General features: G+C 40.0%; 1 protein-coding gene across 3 annotated transcripts; it reads left to right on the forward strand.

Moving 5' to 3' along the window:
• The first annotated feature begins 10,281 nt into the window (after positions 1–10,281).
• LOC108705722 lies at positions 10,282–20,247 on the forward strand. 3 transcript variants are annotated; one of them, XM_041578626.1, is made up of 11 exons: positions 10,284–10,304; positions 11,133–11,388; positions 12,076–12,352; positions 13,360–13,551; positions 13,660–13,682; positions 14,452–14,535; positions 16,269–16,334; positions 17,750–17,833; positions 18,015–18,092; positions 19,223–19,311; positions 19,994–20,247. In XM_041578626.1, the coding sequence occupies exons 3-11, from the start codon at positions 12,082–12,084 to the stop codon at positions 20,067–20,069; spliced, it is 963 nt and encodes a 320-aa protein (XP_041434560.1). In that variant the 5' UTR covers positions 10,284–10,304; positions 11,133–11,388; positions 12,076–12,081; the 3' UTR covers positions 20,070–20,247. The 3 variants fall into 3 exon arrangements, with proteins under 3 accessions (XP_041434562.1, XP_041434560.1, XP_041434561.1); XM_041578628.1 differs by lacking the exon at positions 17,750–17,833 and having other exon boundaries at positions 10,282–10,304; XM_041578627.1 differs by lacking the exon at positions 10,284–10,304 and having other exon boundaries at positions 11,114–11,388.
• The last annotated feature ends 314 nt before the right edge of the window (positions 20,248–20,561 follow it).

The following is a 20,561-nucleotide window of genomic DNA, read 5'->3' on the forward strand; positions in this document are numbered from 1 at the left end:
GCTAAATACACAGAGAAATAAGGGGCACATAAAGAATACTGAATAATTTGAATGTGAAGGAAATAAGTGAAGGGGAGAATAAGGGGTTGACGTTTCAACTGCATGTTACGTCTATCTATGCCAAGGTGTCAAAGGTTGTGTAGATGGCTTTTAAAAAAAACTATTACTCCACAATTTGAAAATATAATACCCTGTTATTTATCTTCTTTTTACAGGCTTGTGATTATTACATTAGAAGACTGTAAAAAGAAGGGGTACTTCCGTTCCTTCTCGCCTTTGATCCAGTGCATAGATCCCTGTGTGACTTCACTCCAGCAAGTGATAAGCACCAGATTTATTCCCACTCCACACGCCGTCTCTCCTCTTCTATCCATGGAATACATTGGGCTTTATACTCCTCTACATGACAATATCCAAAAATACTGCATCTTTCTGACCCTTAATAAATCCACATAAAGCAAAAAAATTTTGATTCATTTGTTTGTTTTTTTTTAGTAGTTTCTGTGCTGTGATCGTGTCAGTAACTATACTGTTGGCTGAAGGTGGTAATTAGTGATGGGAAAATGACCCATTTCGCTTTGCCAAAAATTAGCGAAACTGCAAAAATTTGCCTAAATGCATTGAAGTCTATGGGTGACAATATTTTTTTTTTGACGCGCAACAAATTTTTGACGCGTGACAAATTTTTTCACCAATTAGAGTCTACTGGAGTAATTTTCACGGCGAAACTTGCTGAAAAAATTTCACTCATCACTAGAAATCGACAGATATACCCTATTAACCTTTTCCCTTAAAGTAGACATGTCCAACATATGAACCGTTTGATAATCTAGGTGACTGTCAAACCAACTAATGTTGGTCGTACAGTCTACATGTTGATGATCTTGTGATCCTATCACACTTTAGGTCAGCGTGCCTATGCCAGTAGATGAATGAGACATTTCCCCATGCCGTGGGAAAGATGATCCTTTGTACAAACGTATATTGAACGTTTCATGGTAGTCATGGCCTCTCTGGGACCACCAGTCTCAAGATCTGTTATCCCTGTTGTTACTCCATAGGCCATTACCTTCTGTTGACACATTATGAAGGCACTGGCTGACCAAGAAAATAACTGTGGACAACTCCTTGTGGCTTTACTTAAGTCTAGTTAAATAGTATAGTGATTTTATAGTTTTATAGTGTTTTAAAATGATTTAAACAGAATCAATTTCAAGGCTTTCAGTATTGGAAATTCTCACTGACACTTGAGTTACCCGACACCACAATTTTTATACCTTAATCCATTGTGTCTTCTCAATGGCTGGAGTATCAGGCTTGCTATTGAGGCTTGCAGCTGATCTTAGATTTGCAGCAGTAGAAGGTATCTGGGCCCTGCCAACTGACCAAAGGGGCAGCCTGTTATAAGGACCATTTTTGCTCTCCGGGGATAGAAAATTATTATAATGATTTGACATGGTTTGTACATAATTATTGCAATGACCATGAAAAGATATCAACCAGAAGAGAAAAGTAGACCAGATATGGAGTGTGTTTGGCATAACAACTTGGTTGCAACTCTTAGGGGCACATTTACAAAGCTCGAGTGAAGGATTCGAATAAAAAAAACTTCGAATTTCGAAGTGTTTTTTTGGCTACTTCGACCATCGAATGGGCTAGTTCGACCTTCGACTACGACTTCGACTTCGAATCGAACGATTCGAACTAAAAATCGTTCGACTATTCGATGGTTCGATAATTGAAGTACTGTCTCTTTAAGAAAAACTTCGACCCCCTAGTTCGGCAGCTAAAAGCTACCGAACTCAATGTTAGCCTATGGGGAAGGTCCATAGGCTTGCCTATGTTTTTTGGATCGAAGGATATTCGTTCGATCGAACGATTAAAATCCTTCGAATCGTTCGATCGAACGAATAATCGTTCGATCGCTCGATCGAAGTATTAGCGCTAAATCGTTCGACTTCGATATTCGAAGTCGAACGATTTTAGTTCCTGGTCGAATATCGAGGGTTAATTAACCTTCGATATTCGACCCTTAGTAAATGTGCCCCTTATTGATCACATTATTACTATATGTTCATCTAACCTTCCCAACATTTGGGATTATTTACCAAATACCAAAAGAGATGTTTCTTTTTGTTTTTTGTAACAGTCAGAAAATGAAGTTATGCATCATAAATAATTGATTCTGTTTTTATTCTAGAGAGCAGTGGTCACTCCCTGGGAAGTGCTGTAAGTATATTTATTATTGCTATTATTATTGTTGTTGTTATTATTATTATAATTATTATTAATAATAATAATAAATACAGACATATAATTTAATAACAAAAAACATCAGTGCTGGGTGCTGAAAAGGAAGCAAACTAAAAGGTTAAAACTCTGTTCTTAAAGAGCTTGAACCTCTTGTCAATAGATCCAGTGTGCCCATAGTGTGACCCACTCCGACGCTACAAGTTAGAAAAGCGGAGTGTGAGGGGCGGCAGCAGCCCCTGAAATGCCCAAGTTGGAGCTTCACTCAATCAGTCCTGTTACAAAAAAGAAAAAAAATTGAACTGCTTAATATCCGCAGATCCGGAAGTGACCTTGAATAATCCAATTTTTTTGTTGTTATTGTTTTTTTTTTTAATCCTCCAGATTGTTCCATTGTGTTTCCTTGCTGTATGGATTGCTGCCATTCTCTGTGCCAGAAGTCATGATGATTTTTATAATGTATGTATTCATCATCATCATTCGAGACCTAACTAATCTAACCTTCAAAAACGATTGGGGAACTAAAACTATAAACTTTACATGTTTCTTCATGCAGACCATTCTCGTGGTGATAACCAACCTGAAGGAGTCTTTTATGATTTATGGGGCTGCATTTTTGGGCAGTGACGTAAGTATTTTTACTTCATGGAAAGGAAAGAACGGGAAAGAGAGGTGATTTATTTTGGGGATATATTTGCAGTGAGAGGTGCAGTACAATAGCGTTTTGAAATAATACTAAGTATAGGCTGTGAATCACTGAGTTACTCCCTAATAATTCCCAACACAGGCCCATATCCATGTATAATACACAAAAGCCATGAATATCCTGTAAATTATATCCTTATAAACAGTGAATTCTTATGTCATCAGTTATAAACGGTGAGTTCTGATGTCATTTCTGTCACATGACTCACTGAAACTTGTGTATTATAATAAATAAAGTACCCCCAGTTGTAAAATATGAGGATATTAGAAGTTGCCTTGGAGTTCCATGACCTGTATAAAAACACTCGGCCTTCGGCCTCGTGTTTTTATATGGTCATGAAACTCCTCGGTAACTTATAATATCCTTATATTTTACAAGAGGGGGTACTTTATTCACTATATAACCCAATTATCCTGTGACTGGAACCCAAGTGTGAGTTCTAGCGCTGTTTATGGTTTGTAAGCCATTAGGTTGATTAAGATCAGTACACATTATCTAGGAGAAGTAATTCTAGAACAACTGGACTTGCTGGGTAATCATTGAAGATGTTTCACTACTCATCCGAGCAGCTTCTTCAGTTCAACTTCTGTACCCTGCGGTTTCTGAACACTTCACACATCCGTTCATGCAACGCTCAAAAGTAACACCTGTTTCTAGTAGTTGCATGATACTTTGGTAATCCTATCACAGTCACCCCACAGAATCTACACCTCTGTGAGTTTCAGGTGTCACCTCTCTGAAGAGTTACAATGTGCCATTGGGATAGTTACATAGTTACATAGTTACATAGCTACATAGTTACATAGTTACATAGTTACATAGTTAAATTGGGTTGAAAAAAGACAAAGTCCATCAAGTTCAACCCCTCCAAATGAAAACCCAGTATCCATACATACACCCCTCTCTACTTTTAATTAAATTCTATATACCCATATCTATACTAACTATAGAGCTTAGTATCACAATAGCCTTTGATATTATGTCTGTCCAAGAAATCATCCAAGTCCCTCTTATAGTCATTAACTGAATCAGCATCACAACATCACCCGGCAGTGCATTCCCCAACCTCACTGTCCTCACTGTGATGAACCCCCTACTCTGTTCCTTTAAATGAAAGTTCTTTTCTTCTAGTCTGAAGGGGAGGCCTCTGGTACGTGATTCTCTTTATGGGTAAAAAGGTCCCCTGCTATTTGTCTATAATGTCCTCTAATGTACTTGTAAAGTCTAATCATGTCCCCCCTTTTTTCCAGAGAAAACAACCCCAACCTTGACAGTCTCCCCTCATAATTTAACTCTTCCCTCCCTCTAAGCAGTTTAGTTGCACTTAGTCTCTGCACTCTCTCCAGCTCATTTATATCCCTCTTAAGGACTGGAGTCCAAAACTGCCCCCATACTCCAGATGAGGCCTCACCAGGGACCTATAAAGAGGCAGAATTATGTTTCATCCCTTGAGTTAATGCCCTTTTTTATACAAGAACTTTATTTGCTTTAGTAGCCACAGAATGACACTGCCCAGAATTAGACAACTTGTTATCTACAAAAATCCCCAGATCCTTCTCATTTAAGGAAACTCCCAACACACTGCCATTTAATGTATAACTTGCATTTATATTATTTTTGCCAAAGTGCATAACCTGCATTTATCAACATTGAATTGGATCAGTGGAAGAGTTTATATGCCGAGGATTTCCTATACCAGTTGAACTGAAGAATCCGAGCGATGAGTAGTGAAACATCTTCAATAATTACTCAACAAGTCCAGTTGTTTTAGAACTACTTATACTAGATATACCATGACCTTGATGAATGAAAATCTTCATAGTCAATCATACACATTGTACCTATTCCCTATGAAAAAAAAGTCATAATTATATGTCCCTGCTTGTGCCAAGAACCACCAAGCTGACGAATCCTTGTTAGTCTCAGGATACCTTTACTTAAGAAATGATACAAATATTTTTGTATAAATTGTGTTTATTTGCTTTGAGTAGGACGTTTATTCTTTGCTTTACCTCTTATATACGCCCAGTCAGATTCTCTGCTTCCAATGTTTTTGGACAGCCCATCAAGAAAGCAAACCTCACAGCAGAAAAGAGTAAGTGTTTTGAACAGTCTAATGATGGCTGTACACACAAAGCTACCAAATTAGAAGATCTTTTACACCAGGTTAGCAGACCTGCCAGGAGTGCACTGTATCACTGTCCTTGTCTTGTGGGATTTTCAGATGTATTGTTTGTAACATAAACCAGTTTTGACCCTAATTATGGGTCAGTAAGATGTTGTCTTGTTTGCTTGAATGGCTGCCCCCATGGCTACACAGCAGCTTGTTTATATAAACTATAGTAGTACTTATCTGTTATCTACTGTGTGTCCTGTGCTTGAATGGCTGTCCCCATGGCTACACAGCAGCTTGTTTATATAAACTATAGTAGTACTTATCTGTTATCTACTGTGTATCCTGTGCTTGAATGGCTGCCCCCATGGCTACACAGCAGCTTGTTTATATAAACTATAGTAGTACTTATCTGTTATCTACTGTGTATCCTGTGCTTGAATGGCTGCCCCCATGGCTACACAGCAGCTTGTTTATATAAACTATAGTAGTACTTATCTGTTATCTACTGTGTATCCTGTGCTTGAATTTCTGCCCCCATGGCTACACAGCAGCTTGTTTATATAAACTATAGTAGTACTTATCTGTTATCTACTGTGTATCCTGTGCTTGAATCGCTGCCCCCATGGCTACACAGCAGCTTGTTTATATAAACTATAGTAGTACTTATCTGTTATCTACTGTGTATCCTGTGCTTGAATGGGTGCCCCCATGGCTACACAGCAGCTTGTTTATATAAACTACAGTAGTACTTATCTGTTATCTACTGTGTATCCTGTGCTTGAATGGCTGCCCCCATGGCTACACAGCAGCTTGTTTGTATAAACTACAGTAGTACTTATCTGTTATCTACTGTGTATCCTGTGCTTGAATGGCTGCCCTCGTGGCTACACAGCAGTTTGTTTATATAAACTATAGTAGTGTTTCTGATACGCACACACACACACACACAATTTACGAGCACAGCACAACAGTACATATATATGTTCAATACTTTAGTACACTTTAATTTTTTTATGTTACCATTAATATAATAAGAGTAGAATTAAAAGAAATGCAATTTCTATTACAGTGCCTTGTTTGCCCGATCCTTCCACTAGTATCTACAGTACTACTGGCTGAATGTATTGTTGTGATTTGGGGCGTTTTATCAGTAGAGATGGTAAGTATACATAGGGGCAGATTTATCAAGGATCGAATTTCGAAGTACAAAAAACTTCGAAATTCGACCATCGAATTAAAAATCTTCGAATTCGAGTATCAAATTCGAAGTCTTTTTCAACAAATTTGGCAATCCTGCGGTCGAATAAAAAGCGTTCGAATTGGACGATTCGAACGATTTTAGCGATCGATCAAAGGATTTTTATTCGACCTCTAAAGACTTTGAAAATGGTTGTAGAAGGTCCCCATAGGCTAACATAGCACTTCGGCAGGTTTAATTTGGTGAAGTATTGAAGTCGAAGTTTTTTTTAAAGAGACAGTACTTAGATTATCGAATGGTCGAATATTCGAACGATTTTTACTTGGAATCGAAGTCGAAGTAAATTAGAAGTCGTAGTATCCTATTTGATGGTCGAAGTATCCAAAAAACTACTTTGAATTTCGAAATTTCACTTTGAAAATTCCCTTGAATTCACTTCCACCCTTAGTAAATCTGCCCCATAGTGTTAGTTGTCTCTAATTTCATTAGAACAGAAAGCAAGCCTTCCCAAAGGAACCTGCCAAATACAGTAACTTGGGGTTACAGCTTGAAGGCCAAATTAGGTGAGAGTTGAGTTTTATTCTTGTCTGCTGTCTTATATGTATATACTGTACTCCTGCTTGAATGACTTCTAGGTTGAGATTTTGGGGAATTGTTATTTGCTCTCCTAAATACTCATGGGACCCTTGCTTGAAGAACTTCTAGGCTAAGATTTGGGTTGAATTTGTATTTGTTCTTCTAGATATCCATGAAATCTGCTTGAAGAACTCCTAGGTTTAGATTTGGGTTAAATTCTTATTTGTTTTTCTAAAAAATCATGAAATCCTTGCTTAAAGAACCTCTAGGTTGGGATTTGGGTTGAATTGTTACTTGTTCTTGTAGATATTTATGGAATTCCTGCTTGAAGAACTTCTACGTTGAGATTGGGTTGCTCATCTAAATACTCTTGGAATCCCTGCTTGAAAGACTTTTAGGTTGAAATTTGGGGTGAATTTGTTTTGGTAATCGGTGAGGTGACTGACAAATGTTGAAGCACAAATGGGGGTTTAAAACCAAAAAAATCTAGAAACGTATTGGAATGTATATTTACCTTAGTGTCCTCTCCTTTTCTCCATGTTTAGGTTCCCTACATAGTGATCGCTTTTGGGATGGATCTTTTGCTTATTCTGTTATTTATTAAGGGGCCCCAGATTTTCAGTGTAAGTTGATACTTCTCTTTAATGATATACATATTTCATTATTTGATTAAAACTATTTTTTGAAAGTTTGTTACATGGGACCCTATTCATAAACTCTCTCTTACCCTAGAATAACTGTTTTGATGCACTGATACCTCTTTCCACCGTTATTAATAATACTTATATATTACGTTTCATCTACCAACTATCAACTAACTAGTGTTCTGATGCAATTTGACTCTTTTAAATTTCAGGGTCATCCAAGCAAATTCCTATGAAACTTGGAGCCCGATCTTCATTCAACAAAAAGTTATAGAGGCCTTCACCAGAAATAGGTTGCACATAAAACATCTCCAACACCCTGTACCCTGGAATATGGCTCTCCAGTTCCACCCTGGCTATGGAACCACATACCCACCTCCCCTACATTCCTGATCTACCAGCCCCAGATTCCACCAGCTGCTCCCAGGATGTTGTAGTCAAATTACAACCACACAGCAACATGCAGAGTAAAGCCTTATACTTTAATAAAATTTGACTGTTTGTAGCCATTGTTTTTTGCTTTCTTTAGCCAATCTTTTGTGATTTGAGATGTCTATGGACCTTATAGTCTGTTTTGTAAGTGGTTTAGGGAGCTAACTATTAGTTACAGTGTCCCAGCAAGACTCTCTCCTCCAACACAGAGACAGGATTACACGGTATGGCTTTTTGTTATGCTGATGCACAATCTTCAAACCAGTGCAGAAGGAAACATTGAATTTCCTTTTTAATAAATATCTAGTGCAACACAAGATACACATTCCAACTTTCTAGGAGCTACAAGTCTGTTCAGTGGCAGTGATCAAAATCCCCTGTAGTGACCCATATGGTTATTAGCCCCTATGGCTTTAAATCCCTACAGATTCAGTTCTACGGTTGCCACCTTTTGGCCCGGTTGAATCCAGGCAGGGGAACGGGCTTGACACAATGGGGGTAGGGCTGTGATGATGCAATGGAACGGGTCATGATGTCAAGGGCAATTGACCGATCGCCATGTCAGTCATATGGAATTTGGAAAACTGGGCAGGCAGTTTTGACCCATGCAACCCTTCAAAAAACTGGGTTGTCCGGGTCAGTAGAGTAGAGTAGAGTGACCACTTGCTGCCTCACTTTGATGTAGTGCTGGGAAAGGAGTGGCACATCATCTTCACCTTCCACCTTAGGAACAGGGTGAATGTCTGCTTTGGGCCTTGGCATGGGTCCTGTTAAAGTTGGGGTAGAGGAATTAGATAGTGGCAGGTGTAGCTCCCATAAGAGAACACTCTAGAAGTGTAAGTCAGTTAGTGGTGAGTTAGGGAAGAGCAGTTCTGAGCTCCAACATAGGAGTGGCAGTTTTGGGGTTATCTCTCCCAGTGGAGTGGGAATCAGGATAGAGGATTTCCCTGAGGGGATCAAGACCACTATGGGGTGTGTCTTAGAGGTGAAGTGAGATTCCTGCCAGGTCTGTCCGCAGGGGAGTGTCAGCCTGTGTTACTCTCTGTATGTGATGTTGTCTGTACCACTGGCCTGAAACTGTGCTGAGAGTAAACCCTATGGATGTTAAATAAACACTTTGGGGCACATTTATAAAGTTTGCGCAGGGCAGGTTGTTTCACACAGTGAATATATTTGCCCTGCACATGGTTACATTTATAAAGCTGAATAAGAATGTGCAAACAGAATTGCAAATTTGTTTTTCCACACTGCGAATTACGCCACAACCTTGGTGGCTGAGAAAATATTCACAAAACAGTTTTGCAAATTGCGAATTTAAGTTACTGTCAACGCTATTTTCACACACAACCACCTCGCACAGCAGGCGCACTCACGCAAACACCCGTCTCATTTGTAAGTCATTTGCGAAAATTTATTCTCAATGCAAATTCGCAAAAATCAGACGGGCACAGCAGTGCAATATTTTAGAATTCAGGAAAAAACGTGGGCAATACAACAATTTGAGAATAAATATCATACCTCCCAACATTTTGGAAGTAAAAAGAGGGACAAAAAAAAAATTTTCCGCACGTAGCGCAGCAATTTTTTTGACCACACCCCTTTATGTGGACACCCCCCCTAATTACCATGTTTGTTTTACAAAATTTGGCAGGTTATGAAAGTATGAAAATATTTCTCCTTATCTAAACTGTGTTTTTCTGTCTCAAAATTGTTACAAAGTATCTTATTTGCACCTGTTAGCTGTTCTGGGCTCTCTGCTAAAAGCCAATTAAGTGAGAAACTTTGTTTCTTTTTCTGGCTGTTCAGTGCAGAGAAAAGAGGGACTTTCCAGTTCAAATCAGGGACTGCAGGTTGAGCTGTCAAAAGAGGGACTGTCCCTCCAAAAAAAGGGACAGTTGGGAGGTATGAAATATGCATTGCGCAAACTTTATAGATGACCCTCTTTCTGTTTTATTGTTTGCAAGAACCTCTGGTGCCCTCTGTCTTTATTGTTCTGTATAGCGGCAAGAGAGGTGTAGTTGCACAACACCCTTAAACCTTCCTCTTCCACTTTGTGAAGGCCTACTCTGGGAGTGAGAGTCCAGTGTAACCTACATTCTACTGCTACTAGTCCAGGAAGGCAGTTATTGAGCCAAAACTCTCAATATAGAGCAGATGAGGAAGAAAGAACACAGAGCGGCCTGTATGTGAGAAGGAACAGAGACAGAGAGAATGCGGAGTTCAGGCTCAGTTACATTAATTTCCTCCCCTCCCATCCACAGTGGTAAATTCCCCTTCACTTTCATTGTGACTCAGTAAAGGGCTGGACACATTACAGAGGAGGGGTGGAATGTTCTTGCAGGAGGGAAGGGCAGAGACTGAAGACAAATACAAAGGATAAAGGTAAATGGGCCTGTAGGTAATGGGAAAGAGACTAATAAAAGGAACAAAACACAAATAATTGAAGAAAAAGCTGAGGGTTTCAGTGTATAAATGTCACCAACTGTCAGTGATTGAGCAGAGCGTTACAGTGTAGCAGCTGTACACAGAAGCTTACAATCTAACACTTATAGAATAAAAGAGACAGAATAGGAGTAATCATAACTTACAAACCAGGAAAATTAAATAAGGACGGCTAATTCAAAGGCTGCTTCAAATTCTAATAAGAATGCTGAATTCAGTCATATCAAATCCACCCCAAAAAGCTTCCATTGTACCTTGAAACTAATCCAACCCAAACCCCCCTCTATAAAGCTGCAGCACTTAAATAAAAGCGCCGTTAAAAGCGGGCGTGGTTTTTATTCGGCGACACTTTTCCTGACATTTTTACGAATTGCTCGTAAACTCATTCGTTTTGCCGACAATTTTTGTGACACATCAGCCTCTCCAAAATGAAAATTGTCTTTTGAAAACACTCAGTAAAATGTCGTCGAAAAGATATCCGGCGTTTTAGTAAATTGTCGGCTGACGAGACATTCAGAGACGGTAACATCTGCCTCCGTGAATTTGCCGTTCGCACGACATTTTACAAATTTGTCGACCCCCACTTCTGGGTTACTTATGTTACCGACATAAGGTGTCGCTTACACAAAGGGTTGTACTTAATAGAAGGGTGGGGTTTTCCAGCTACTACTGAATGTAACAAAGAACATTTTGGCAGAAATTATAGTAATGTGTTTATTTTAAGTAACGAGACAATTAAGCAGAAAGAAATGTATTTTTGTATGGCAGAGATGATTGGACAGGGCAAGTGCTTGGCACCCGTAGCTAAGACTGCAGGCTGATTGTTGCCACTAGCCATGACTGATAGGAAGAGAGATCTCGGCTGAGACTTGTCCCCCCTCCCCCTGTCTCCCAGCTACACACCAACCACTCCTTTACTTTCACTTTCACTGGGCAAAGAGACTGAATGGTGACAAGTAGGATGAGTGAAGCCTCTCGGGATAAAGAAGACGTACAAAAGCAATAGGAAAATCTCAGCTAGAAGGTAAGAGGAGAGGGGGAAACATGAAAGAAGGTATTTATTGCATGGGGGGAAGGACAGACGAAGGCAGGAGTAGAAGGAGGGAGGGAACAGAGAGAGAGAGCGAGAGAGACAAAAGTGGCGTAACTTTGCCTTTAGTGCTAAACACAACTGTAATGTGAGAGCCAAGCGGGGAGAAACTACAGAGGGAGCAGACCCTGCGGCTGCAGGGGGGCCTTGGAGATATAGGGACCCCATGAGACCCTAATTCATATACAATTTCAATAAACATTGAAATTCAATAAACAGATTAACCTGTAGATATTTTGGGGACCTGAAAAAAATCAGAAAAATTTGCTATGGGGTCCGGTAATATCTAGTTACGCCACTGAAACCAAGCACTTCCCTACACTGTGTCCCTATACTGTTTATATACAGGGAGCAACTGTCATACAATCACTAATCACTGTGTCCCCAGCTCTGTAACTGCTCTTTGAGCTTATATTATTGCTATTATTTATTGATATAGCACCAACAAGCTCCTCAGCACTTTGCTACTTTTCTATCTTTTTCCAGTGAAGTCAGTTCCGTCCCTCAGTGGATGAAGCCAAGCCAGCAATGAGCTACTCATAAAGCTGGTGCCAGTAGAAATGAAGGGAAGAACAGGATTAATGTTGAATAGCTCACTGACTCAAGCGCTTTTCTTTCCAGGTAACAATGTCCTGGGGCAAACAGACAGTGGTGGGGATATTCTCCAGGAGTGGGGCCGAGGAACACCTCTGGCTTGTCAACGCTTTGAATGATATTACCGGCATCTGCCCCAAGTCCTTCGTCATTACCAACTCCAATGCCTCAGCTTTTAGGGACGCCGTCTATACTAGCACCTTTGCCATTTTGTATCACTCCATGAACAGAGGGAGGCTCAACATCACCGACATGACTGATTCGCTGTATGACGAGGAGCTGCAATTTCTATTCATAACTCTCGGTAAGGGGAAAAGGGTCCGACAACACCAAAAATCTAGCCATTTTTTTGTGAGATATAGATTGGGAGTCCATAACAACCAATCAAAGGTATGCTTTATTCTGCTGGTTGGTTGCTAGGGACTTGGGAGAAAGGTATATAAATAGGAAATAAGTCTAAATATGCAGAACAGTTCTGGACAGTAATAGTTACTTTAAGCACAACAAAGGTGTTGGAGGAGACCAAAACGTTGGTTCACAGTATCGTTATTAATATGAAACCTCATTATCCTCATCATCATTCTCTTTAATGCATATGCTTTATGAATTTAGGGTCTGCTCGTTTAGCGAGGTCACCAAATTAGCAGATCTTTCCCAGATATACCCACCTAAGGTGGACAATATTGGGCTTTAATCTGATCATTGGCCCTAGATCCAAACAATCAGAACACAATGGTGGGAATGCAAGCCATCAGAGCGAGGGTAGCATTGATGAGCCAATGCAGTCCCCGATCCGATGGGAATTTCAAATCTGCCCCATTGATGTCTGTCCTATTTTCAGCCACATATCTGTTGCTTAGTCCTGTTGGAGGTCCCCATACATGGTCTAAAGGGCCAATTAAATCTTCCCTTTACTAGTTCCCTATAACTATTACTAGTTCCCTTTTATTTAAACAGTCTTGAATTCCTAGAATGCACTTGCTGAGGTCAAGATAGCTTTACTTTGGTCTTAGAAAATGTTACAATGTAACTATAAAAATCTACAATTAGTATAGATATTGGTAGATATAGTTTATATATATGTATATCGGTCGATATGAGAGTTGAGAGAGGTGCAAAGAGAATTGGAATGACCCGCTGTGCATATTATGAAACCCACTGATGATCTTGGTAACCAAAAATTATAGGTTGGCTTTGGCTTCAAGGGTCAACTTTGTTACAGATCGTGGCTTTCCCATTTGTCCTGTAGAAGAGCCTTCCATCATCATTTTGTCATTAACTTAACCCAATAACTCTGTATGTATCCTAAAGGGAAAGACAAAGTGGTGGTGATTGCCGATGACCTAGTTGACAGCAGTGATAATGCAAAGGACAACATTCTACGCAGTCAACCAACCATTGGCCTCATGGCCCGGGATATATTCCTGTTTAGCAGGGTGGACAAGACAGTTGACAAAATAATGATAAGCAAAATGACGCACATAAAAGAAATAATCACTGCAGGTAAGTAGGGGGTAGATGTTATAATCGATTATAGAGTTGCACATTGTACATTTAATATAATAATGATTGGAATATGATGATTAATAACACCTTCTATTTCTTCCACAGCTTCTGGTAAAAGGTCAACCAAGGTGGGTATCTACTGACCTAAGGACCAACATTCCAGATATCTTTTGCTGCAAGTACTTGTGTGTATCAGTAACTGTCAAACATAGATAAAACATTCTAATACATATAGTTTTTGTAATGTATATATATAACTATTATTTGTAATTCTTTTCAACTTTTCAAGGTTTCTTCAGTTTGACAATAGAGCTATTCTTTCAATTGTAATGGCTGCTCTGTTCTAGATGTACGTAAAGCTCTGGGAGCATGCTCATAAGGGTTGATCTTGCTGAACAATGCTCCAATGTACCAACTTTTGTATCTAACTGTATAAATGAACAAAGCTGCTTTTAGGAAACATTATTAGTGATGGGCGAATTTGCGCCATTTTGCTTCGCCGAAAAATTAGCGAAATTCGCGAAACGGCGAAAAATTCGCGAAACGGCGCCGGCGTCTCGTTTTTGACGCCGGTGCCCGTTTTTGACTAATTTTTTGCGCGAATTTTCGCGGGCGTTTCGCAAATTTATTCGCTTGGCGCGAATCGCGCAAATTCGCCGCGAATTCGCGCCTGGCGAATAAATTCGCCCATCACTAAACATTATACAAATGGACAAAAAGCAATTGGAAAAAGGCCATTGATAGGGGCATGTTGTTTGAAAAGAAGTCTTCAAAGGTGAACTGCCCCTTTAATTCTGGAATGTGATGAAAATTAATGAAACAGCAAATTTCTATTGGCTTATTCTCTTGTAATTATTTTTCCTGGAAACTGAGAGCCAACAATCTTCTGTCTCCTAGGCCTCCACGTGTGTGCGTGTCATATCCCATGTGGTTACCCTGGTCCCCTTGAGATTGGCATGCTCTGACCCAAGTCCTAAGAACGTAAGTACTAGTGGTATTAACAGAACAGTAACCCCAAAACTTAAAGTGGATGAATGGCAATATAATGTATTGTTGCCCTACACATAAAAGTGGTGTGCTTCTGTAGCATGGGTGGGCCTGAGAAGTGTATGAGTAGTGTGACTTGCTGCTAGTGTATCCCAGGCACCCTGAGGCTATGAGCAACTCCCTGCAACTCCCAGCAGTGTGTGTGTATGTCCCTTTAAGCACCTTACCCTCGGGTGCATCCTGGGTGTCTCCTGGTGCACAGATCAACCAGGCTGAAAGTAACAGCAGTCTAGGGTGATTGCTTCAAACAGACAACTTCTTTATTGGACAATGGCAGATGATATGGCTCACAGAAGTCAGGCAGTATAACTCTCCAAATACAGTCACAGCACGCAGTGGAAACCCTTCGCATTTTCTGATATTTCCAGTAGATTCCTCTCAGGGGGTAGTGCAGCCTGTATTGGTGATGTTCCCCAGCACTAGGGATCCCACAGGATATCTTGTTCCTTGGCACTTTCCCTGCTCCTGAGCTCACCCACAAGGGTGCTAATCTCAACTACTCTCCTTGTTGGAGCCAGAAAGCTGCTCAATAAATACCTGCCACTATCCTTCACTCCTAGAGCGACTATAACGTATAACTTCTACCACTAAATAAACCTTTGCCATGGGGGCAGCCATTCAAGCACAGGATACACGGTAGATAACAGATAAGTACTACTATAGTTTATATAAACAAGCTGCTGTGTAGCCATGGGGGCAGCCATTCAAGCACAGGATACACAGTAGATAACAGATAAGTACTACTATAGTTTATATAAACAAGCTGCTGTGTAGCCATGGGGGCAGCCTTTCAAGCACTGGATACACAGTAGATAACAGATAAGTACTACTATAGTTTATATAAACAAGCTGCTGTGTAGCCATGGGGGCAGCCATTCAAGCACAGGATACACAGTAGATAACAGATAAGTACTACTATAGTTTATATAAACAAGCTGCTGTGTAGCCATGGGGGCAGCCATTCAAGCACAGGATACACAGTAGATAACAGATATGTTCTGAAGAATCCTATTGTATATTACAGAGCTTATCTTTTATCTGTTGTGTATCCTGTGCCTTTTCTCCTTTTTAAGCTTTGAATGGCTGCCCCCATGGCTACACAACAGCTTGTGTTGGCGATTGCTTGGAGGAGATTAAGTGGAGCATGATGGTGCCTGCCATCAAATGTTCTAACTTTTTGAAATGGATACTATATTGGAGGAGGTGCAGTCTTGTTGTAGAGAAGGTGGCATGGAGGCATCTCCTGGGGAACTGACTTAGGTAAATTACTCTCAGATAAATAAAAGTACTTTATATATGCACATATGCACATTTGCACCAAATTTATACTTTGCCCTCTCTTGCTAAATGCAGAATGTCAATCTCTTATAATGGGATTCTAAGACTAAATTTAGCAGAGTAGCAAAGGAAGCTGAGGCAGAGTATGGAAACAACAAGACTTGTATAAGACCGAAACTTTTAGCAAAGTGGGTGAATATTTTCCCAAATTCAAAATACTTATCCATTCTCCTTGTAACATTTCTATTTGATGGAAAAACCATGATGGAACTCTATAAAAAGGTATCAATAGTGACCTATAACTGAAAAAAACTATGGACAAGGTGTCAAGAGAGGTCCTAATCTAAGGCAGGACCGACTATAACATCTCTTCTTTGTTTCTGGAACAGCTGTGTCTTCTTTTTGCTTGCACAATGGCCTCTCTATGGCTCAGGCGGCATATGCGACTACCAGTGGTAAGTACCTACATACAGCACATGTATTGTTTTAATTATGAACATCTTGAAAGATGCAACTCAAAAGCCTTGCAGGAATCACACACACATTCTGGGACCTCTAGCCGCCCCATTGAACTGCAAAGCTAGTTGGGCAAGGGACAGATTTAATAGTTGCTGGTGAGAGGGACATCTCTGGAGTCCTACATACATTATCTCAGGCAAAATGGAGCATTGTACTGTGACAATGGTATGTCTTTAAATATTTAAAGGGATTTTCCGCCATTCTACAATTGTAATGCACTCTCCAGTGAGCTGTACATCGAGTAAAGATAATAAGTGGGTTTGGTGTTAAGCCAAGTTCTTAGGCTGCCTCAAATGATTACGGTGCTTACCTGTAAACCCAGGCTAGGGTTCCTTTTCTTCAAACTATGCAGCAGCCTGGGCACCTCTTCCAGTCTTTCATGCACCCCCATTGGGATTGGGTCAGCACATGCTCATAAAGAACTTTTCCTGAAATTCCCTACTGTGCATGTGCCTTCCTAGAACTGAAGCTGGGGACACCTGGGAGAAGGAATATGGCTGCCTGGCACTCAAGAACAACTTCCCCTGGCTAATGTGGTGCAGGTATAGGATCTGTTATGCCAAAACCTGTTATCCAGAAAGCTCCACATTACGCTATGACCATATACCATTAAATACTGTACTTAATTTTTTTTAAAAATGATTCCCCTTTTCTCTCTAATAACAAAGCAATATTTGGTACTTGATCCAAACTAAGATATAATTAATCCTCACTGGAGCCAAAGACAGACTATTGGTTTATTCAATGTAAATAATTTTTCGTAGATTTAAGGTAGGTAGGTAGGTGACTAGAATGATGAGTGGCCTTGATGGTTTTGGGTGTTAAATATTGGGTATTGGAAAAATTGTTATATTCCAGTATTGATTAAGTTTTAATATGTTTCATTTGTGCACTCATGACTTGTCATTCACACAGCCTAACACATTGGTTCCCAAACTCCATTTGTTCCTTAAATCTGGAATGGGATTAGGTTTCAACATATGGAATGTCTTATGGGTAGGCTGGGGGAGGTGTATCACACACAATACAGACTTTTATACAACATATTGATACATACATACATTTTTGTATTATTTTGGTAGGCTGTCAATAGAGCATTTGACTGGCTAAATATCTTATATTTTGTATGTATCTTCTGTAACGCATTTTTACACATTAAATATACTTAAATATCACCTTGGTGAGTGGTGTTTGTTGACCATAGAACTTACACAAATTATTTAAAGAGACTGAATTTTCTACATTGGGAATTCTGGGTAAAACATATAATTATAGGTATATATTGTCTCATACCTTAGTGATGTTTCTTGGAAAGTTGAGCTCTGGTACTGACACAAACCCTCTCTTTTAGAGCTCAACCTCTTTGTCCCTTGTAACATATGGAACTGCAATAATCTGTGTGGGAAATGCACTTCCCAATCCCAGCCTTAGGAATGTGAGTATAGAGAAATATAAATATCAATGTGGGCTGTATGTCGGAAACCAAACAAAAGTCATTTTCAGTGTCACCTTTCACAGTAAATAAATGAAATATAAGATGAAAATGCCTTACTGTGTTGAATGTATGGTGTCAGACAATGACACTGATGAGCTTGTCTTCTCTGTGTTCTTCACAGTGGGCTTTTGCCATTTCCTGGGCTGCAGCTTCTCTGGGACTTTTGAGAAATAAATTCTTTATACCCCACATACCTGCTGTAAGTATTCTTATTCTATATATGGGGTGCATGATGCCATAGAAAACCAGAGCAAGCTTTGATGACCACTGGCATTGTCATACGTTCATGTGTCTGCAAATATTATAAGCTAATTAGGTCAAATACAATAAAGGTGGCCATAGATGCAAAGATCCACTCATTTGGCGACATCGCCAAACGAGCGGATCTTTCCCCGATATGCCATTAACGAGCATTGGGGGTAATCTGAACGTTCCGCCATACGGCACAATGTGCAAAGGTCAAAATCAAACCTGTCCGATCGACCAAACGACCGATCTCTGCCGGACAAAAGATGTCGGCACTCTCTGAAAATTGTACGAATCCTCATATGGCCAGCTTAAAGGGATACTATCATGGGAAAAATTTTTTTTTTCAAAATGAATCAGTTAATAGTGCTGATCCAGCAGGATTCTGCACTGAAATCCATTTCTCAAAAGAGAAAACAGATTGTTTTATATTCAATTTTGAAATCTGACATGGGGCTAGACATTTTGTCAATTTCCCAGCTGCCCCCAGTCATGTGAGTTGTGCCTGCACTTTAGGAGAGAAATGCTTTCTGGCAGGCTGCTGTTTTTCCTTCTCAATGTAACTGAATGTGTCTCAGTGGAAAATGGGTTTTTACTATTGAGTGTTGTTCTTAGATCTACCAGGCAGCTGTTATCTTGTGTTAGGGAGCTGCTATCTGGTTACCTTCCCATTGTTCTTTTGTTTGGCTGCTGGGGTGGAAAGGGAGGGGGGTGATATCACTCCAACTTGCAGTACAGCAGTAAAGAGTGACTGAATTTATCAGAGCACAAGTCACATGACTTGGGGCAGCTGAGAAATTGACAATATGTCTAGTCCCATGTCAGATTTCAAAATTGAATATAAAAAAATCTGTGTGCTCTTTTGAGAAATGGATTTCAGTGCAGAATTCACTGATGTAAGGTGCCTAAATTCTGATTGTGCTTCAATTGTAGGTGGCAATGTAATTTATACTAGGGAGATATTTGCAGACTCTGATGTTGTTGCAATGCAAATCTTTAGCTTTTAATAGCAATGGATTCCCAGACATCTGCCTCTTGTTATTATTTTCTCTTCCTGAAAGATTTCCTTTCATTCTATTCCAGGGCCTGCGACTGAGTGAAACCTATATAGTGCCGGCTGGGGTTGTGACAATACTTTCCATCTACCAACCTGATTGGCCTCACATATTATTGTAATTATTCACATTTCATAGCTATTTTTTATTGATTGCTGAACAAGCAAAGACATGATTTTGTGGGCATAAATTGGGCAAGCTCTGATGGCTCATTTACTATGTATACTACTATAAGGGCTCATGAATGTAGTGTTGTACCATCCATTGCATTCTGTGCCCAGTGTTGAACAACTTTGTACTAAAACTCTGGTGCAAAGAACCAAGAGCAGCACATTTGTGTGCAAGGGATTCCTTTATTTATTGCATGCTTAAGCTATAGGTTGTTCCAGGGTAATACCCACCCATAGGGTTGCCACCTGTCTGGTTTTGACCCAGACTGCCCCGTTTTTGGAAAGGCTGTCCAGGAGAAAACTGTCTGTCCTTTTTCCAAATCAGGAAATCTGATTGACATGATTGACATGGCAATCAGCCAATCACTGACCATCCAGTCATAGCCCCACCCCCAACATCACTACTCCCACTCCAACATCACTAGTCCCACCCTTGACTTCAGCAGTTCCATCCCTGGCATCAGTAGTCCAGCAGTTCCACCCTGTAACATCACCTTACCGCCCCCATATGTAGAGGAAAGTTGTCAACCCTACCCACCTACCACATGCAAGATCATGGAGAAGATTTTTGCCCATAACACCTTGCCCCCAACCTAATAACTGGTTTCTACCTCTGTTTTCCTTCTTAGGTCGCATTGTACCTCCATGTTGAAGAAGCAGAAAGGGGAGATAAACCAAAATGAACCTATTGGCTTTGCCAGGTGAAAGGACATGATTTTGGGCTTTTATAAGAAATTTGATGATCGCCTTTATTTAAGCAAGTGGCTTGAAAATGATCTTTGATGGGTTAACAGCAATGTCTCAAAATTGGGGAGAAACTGACTTTTCAGTGGTTTCCAATTATGGTAATAACATATTAAAGGAAATTCAGATATGGACTTCAGTTTTTTTGTTTCTTGTCCTAATTATGAACTTAATGGAAATAAATCAGCAGTGGAGTTGATAAATCCAGTTCTCTTCTTTGAAAAATCCTGCCGGCTCACAGTGACATCTCAATTTCAAGTGAGGTGCTGCAAGAACTTGGTACCACAGACAAGTGAGCAGACAAATTTCACTCTGGAGAACCGTATCAATAATCCAGTAAACTTTTATTGTATAATGTACCTCACACATTGCACACGTGCATAGCAGATTCTTTTACACTTTCCTTGGCCTTAAGAAAACCATTGCCTCGTCCCTATACTCCTATTGGTTCTA

This window comes from Xenopus laevis, chromosome 9_10S (genome assembly GCF_017654675.1).
Source record: "Xenopus laevis strain J_2021 chromosome 9_10S, Xenopus_laevis_v10.1, whole genome shotgun sequence".
Lineage (NCBI taxonomy): Eukaryota > Metazoa > Chordata > Amphibia > Anura > Pipidae > Xenopus > Xenopus laevis.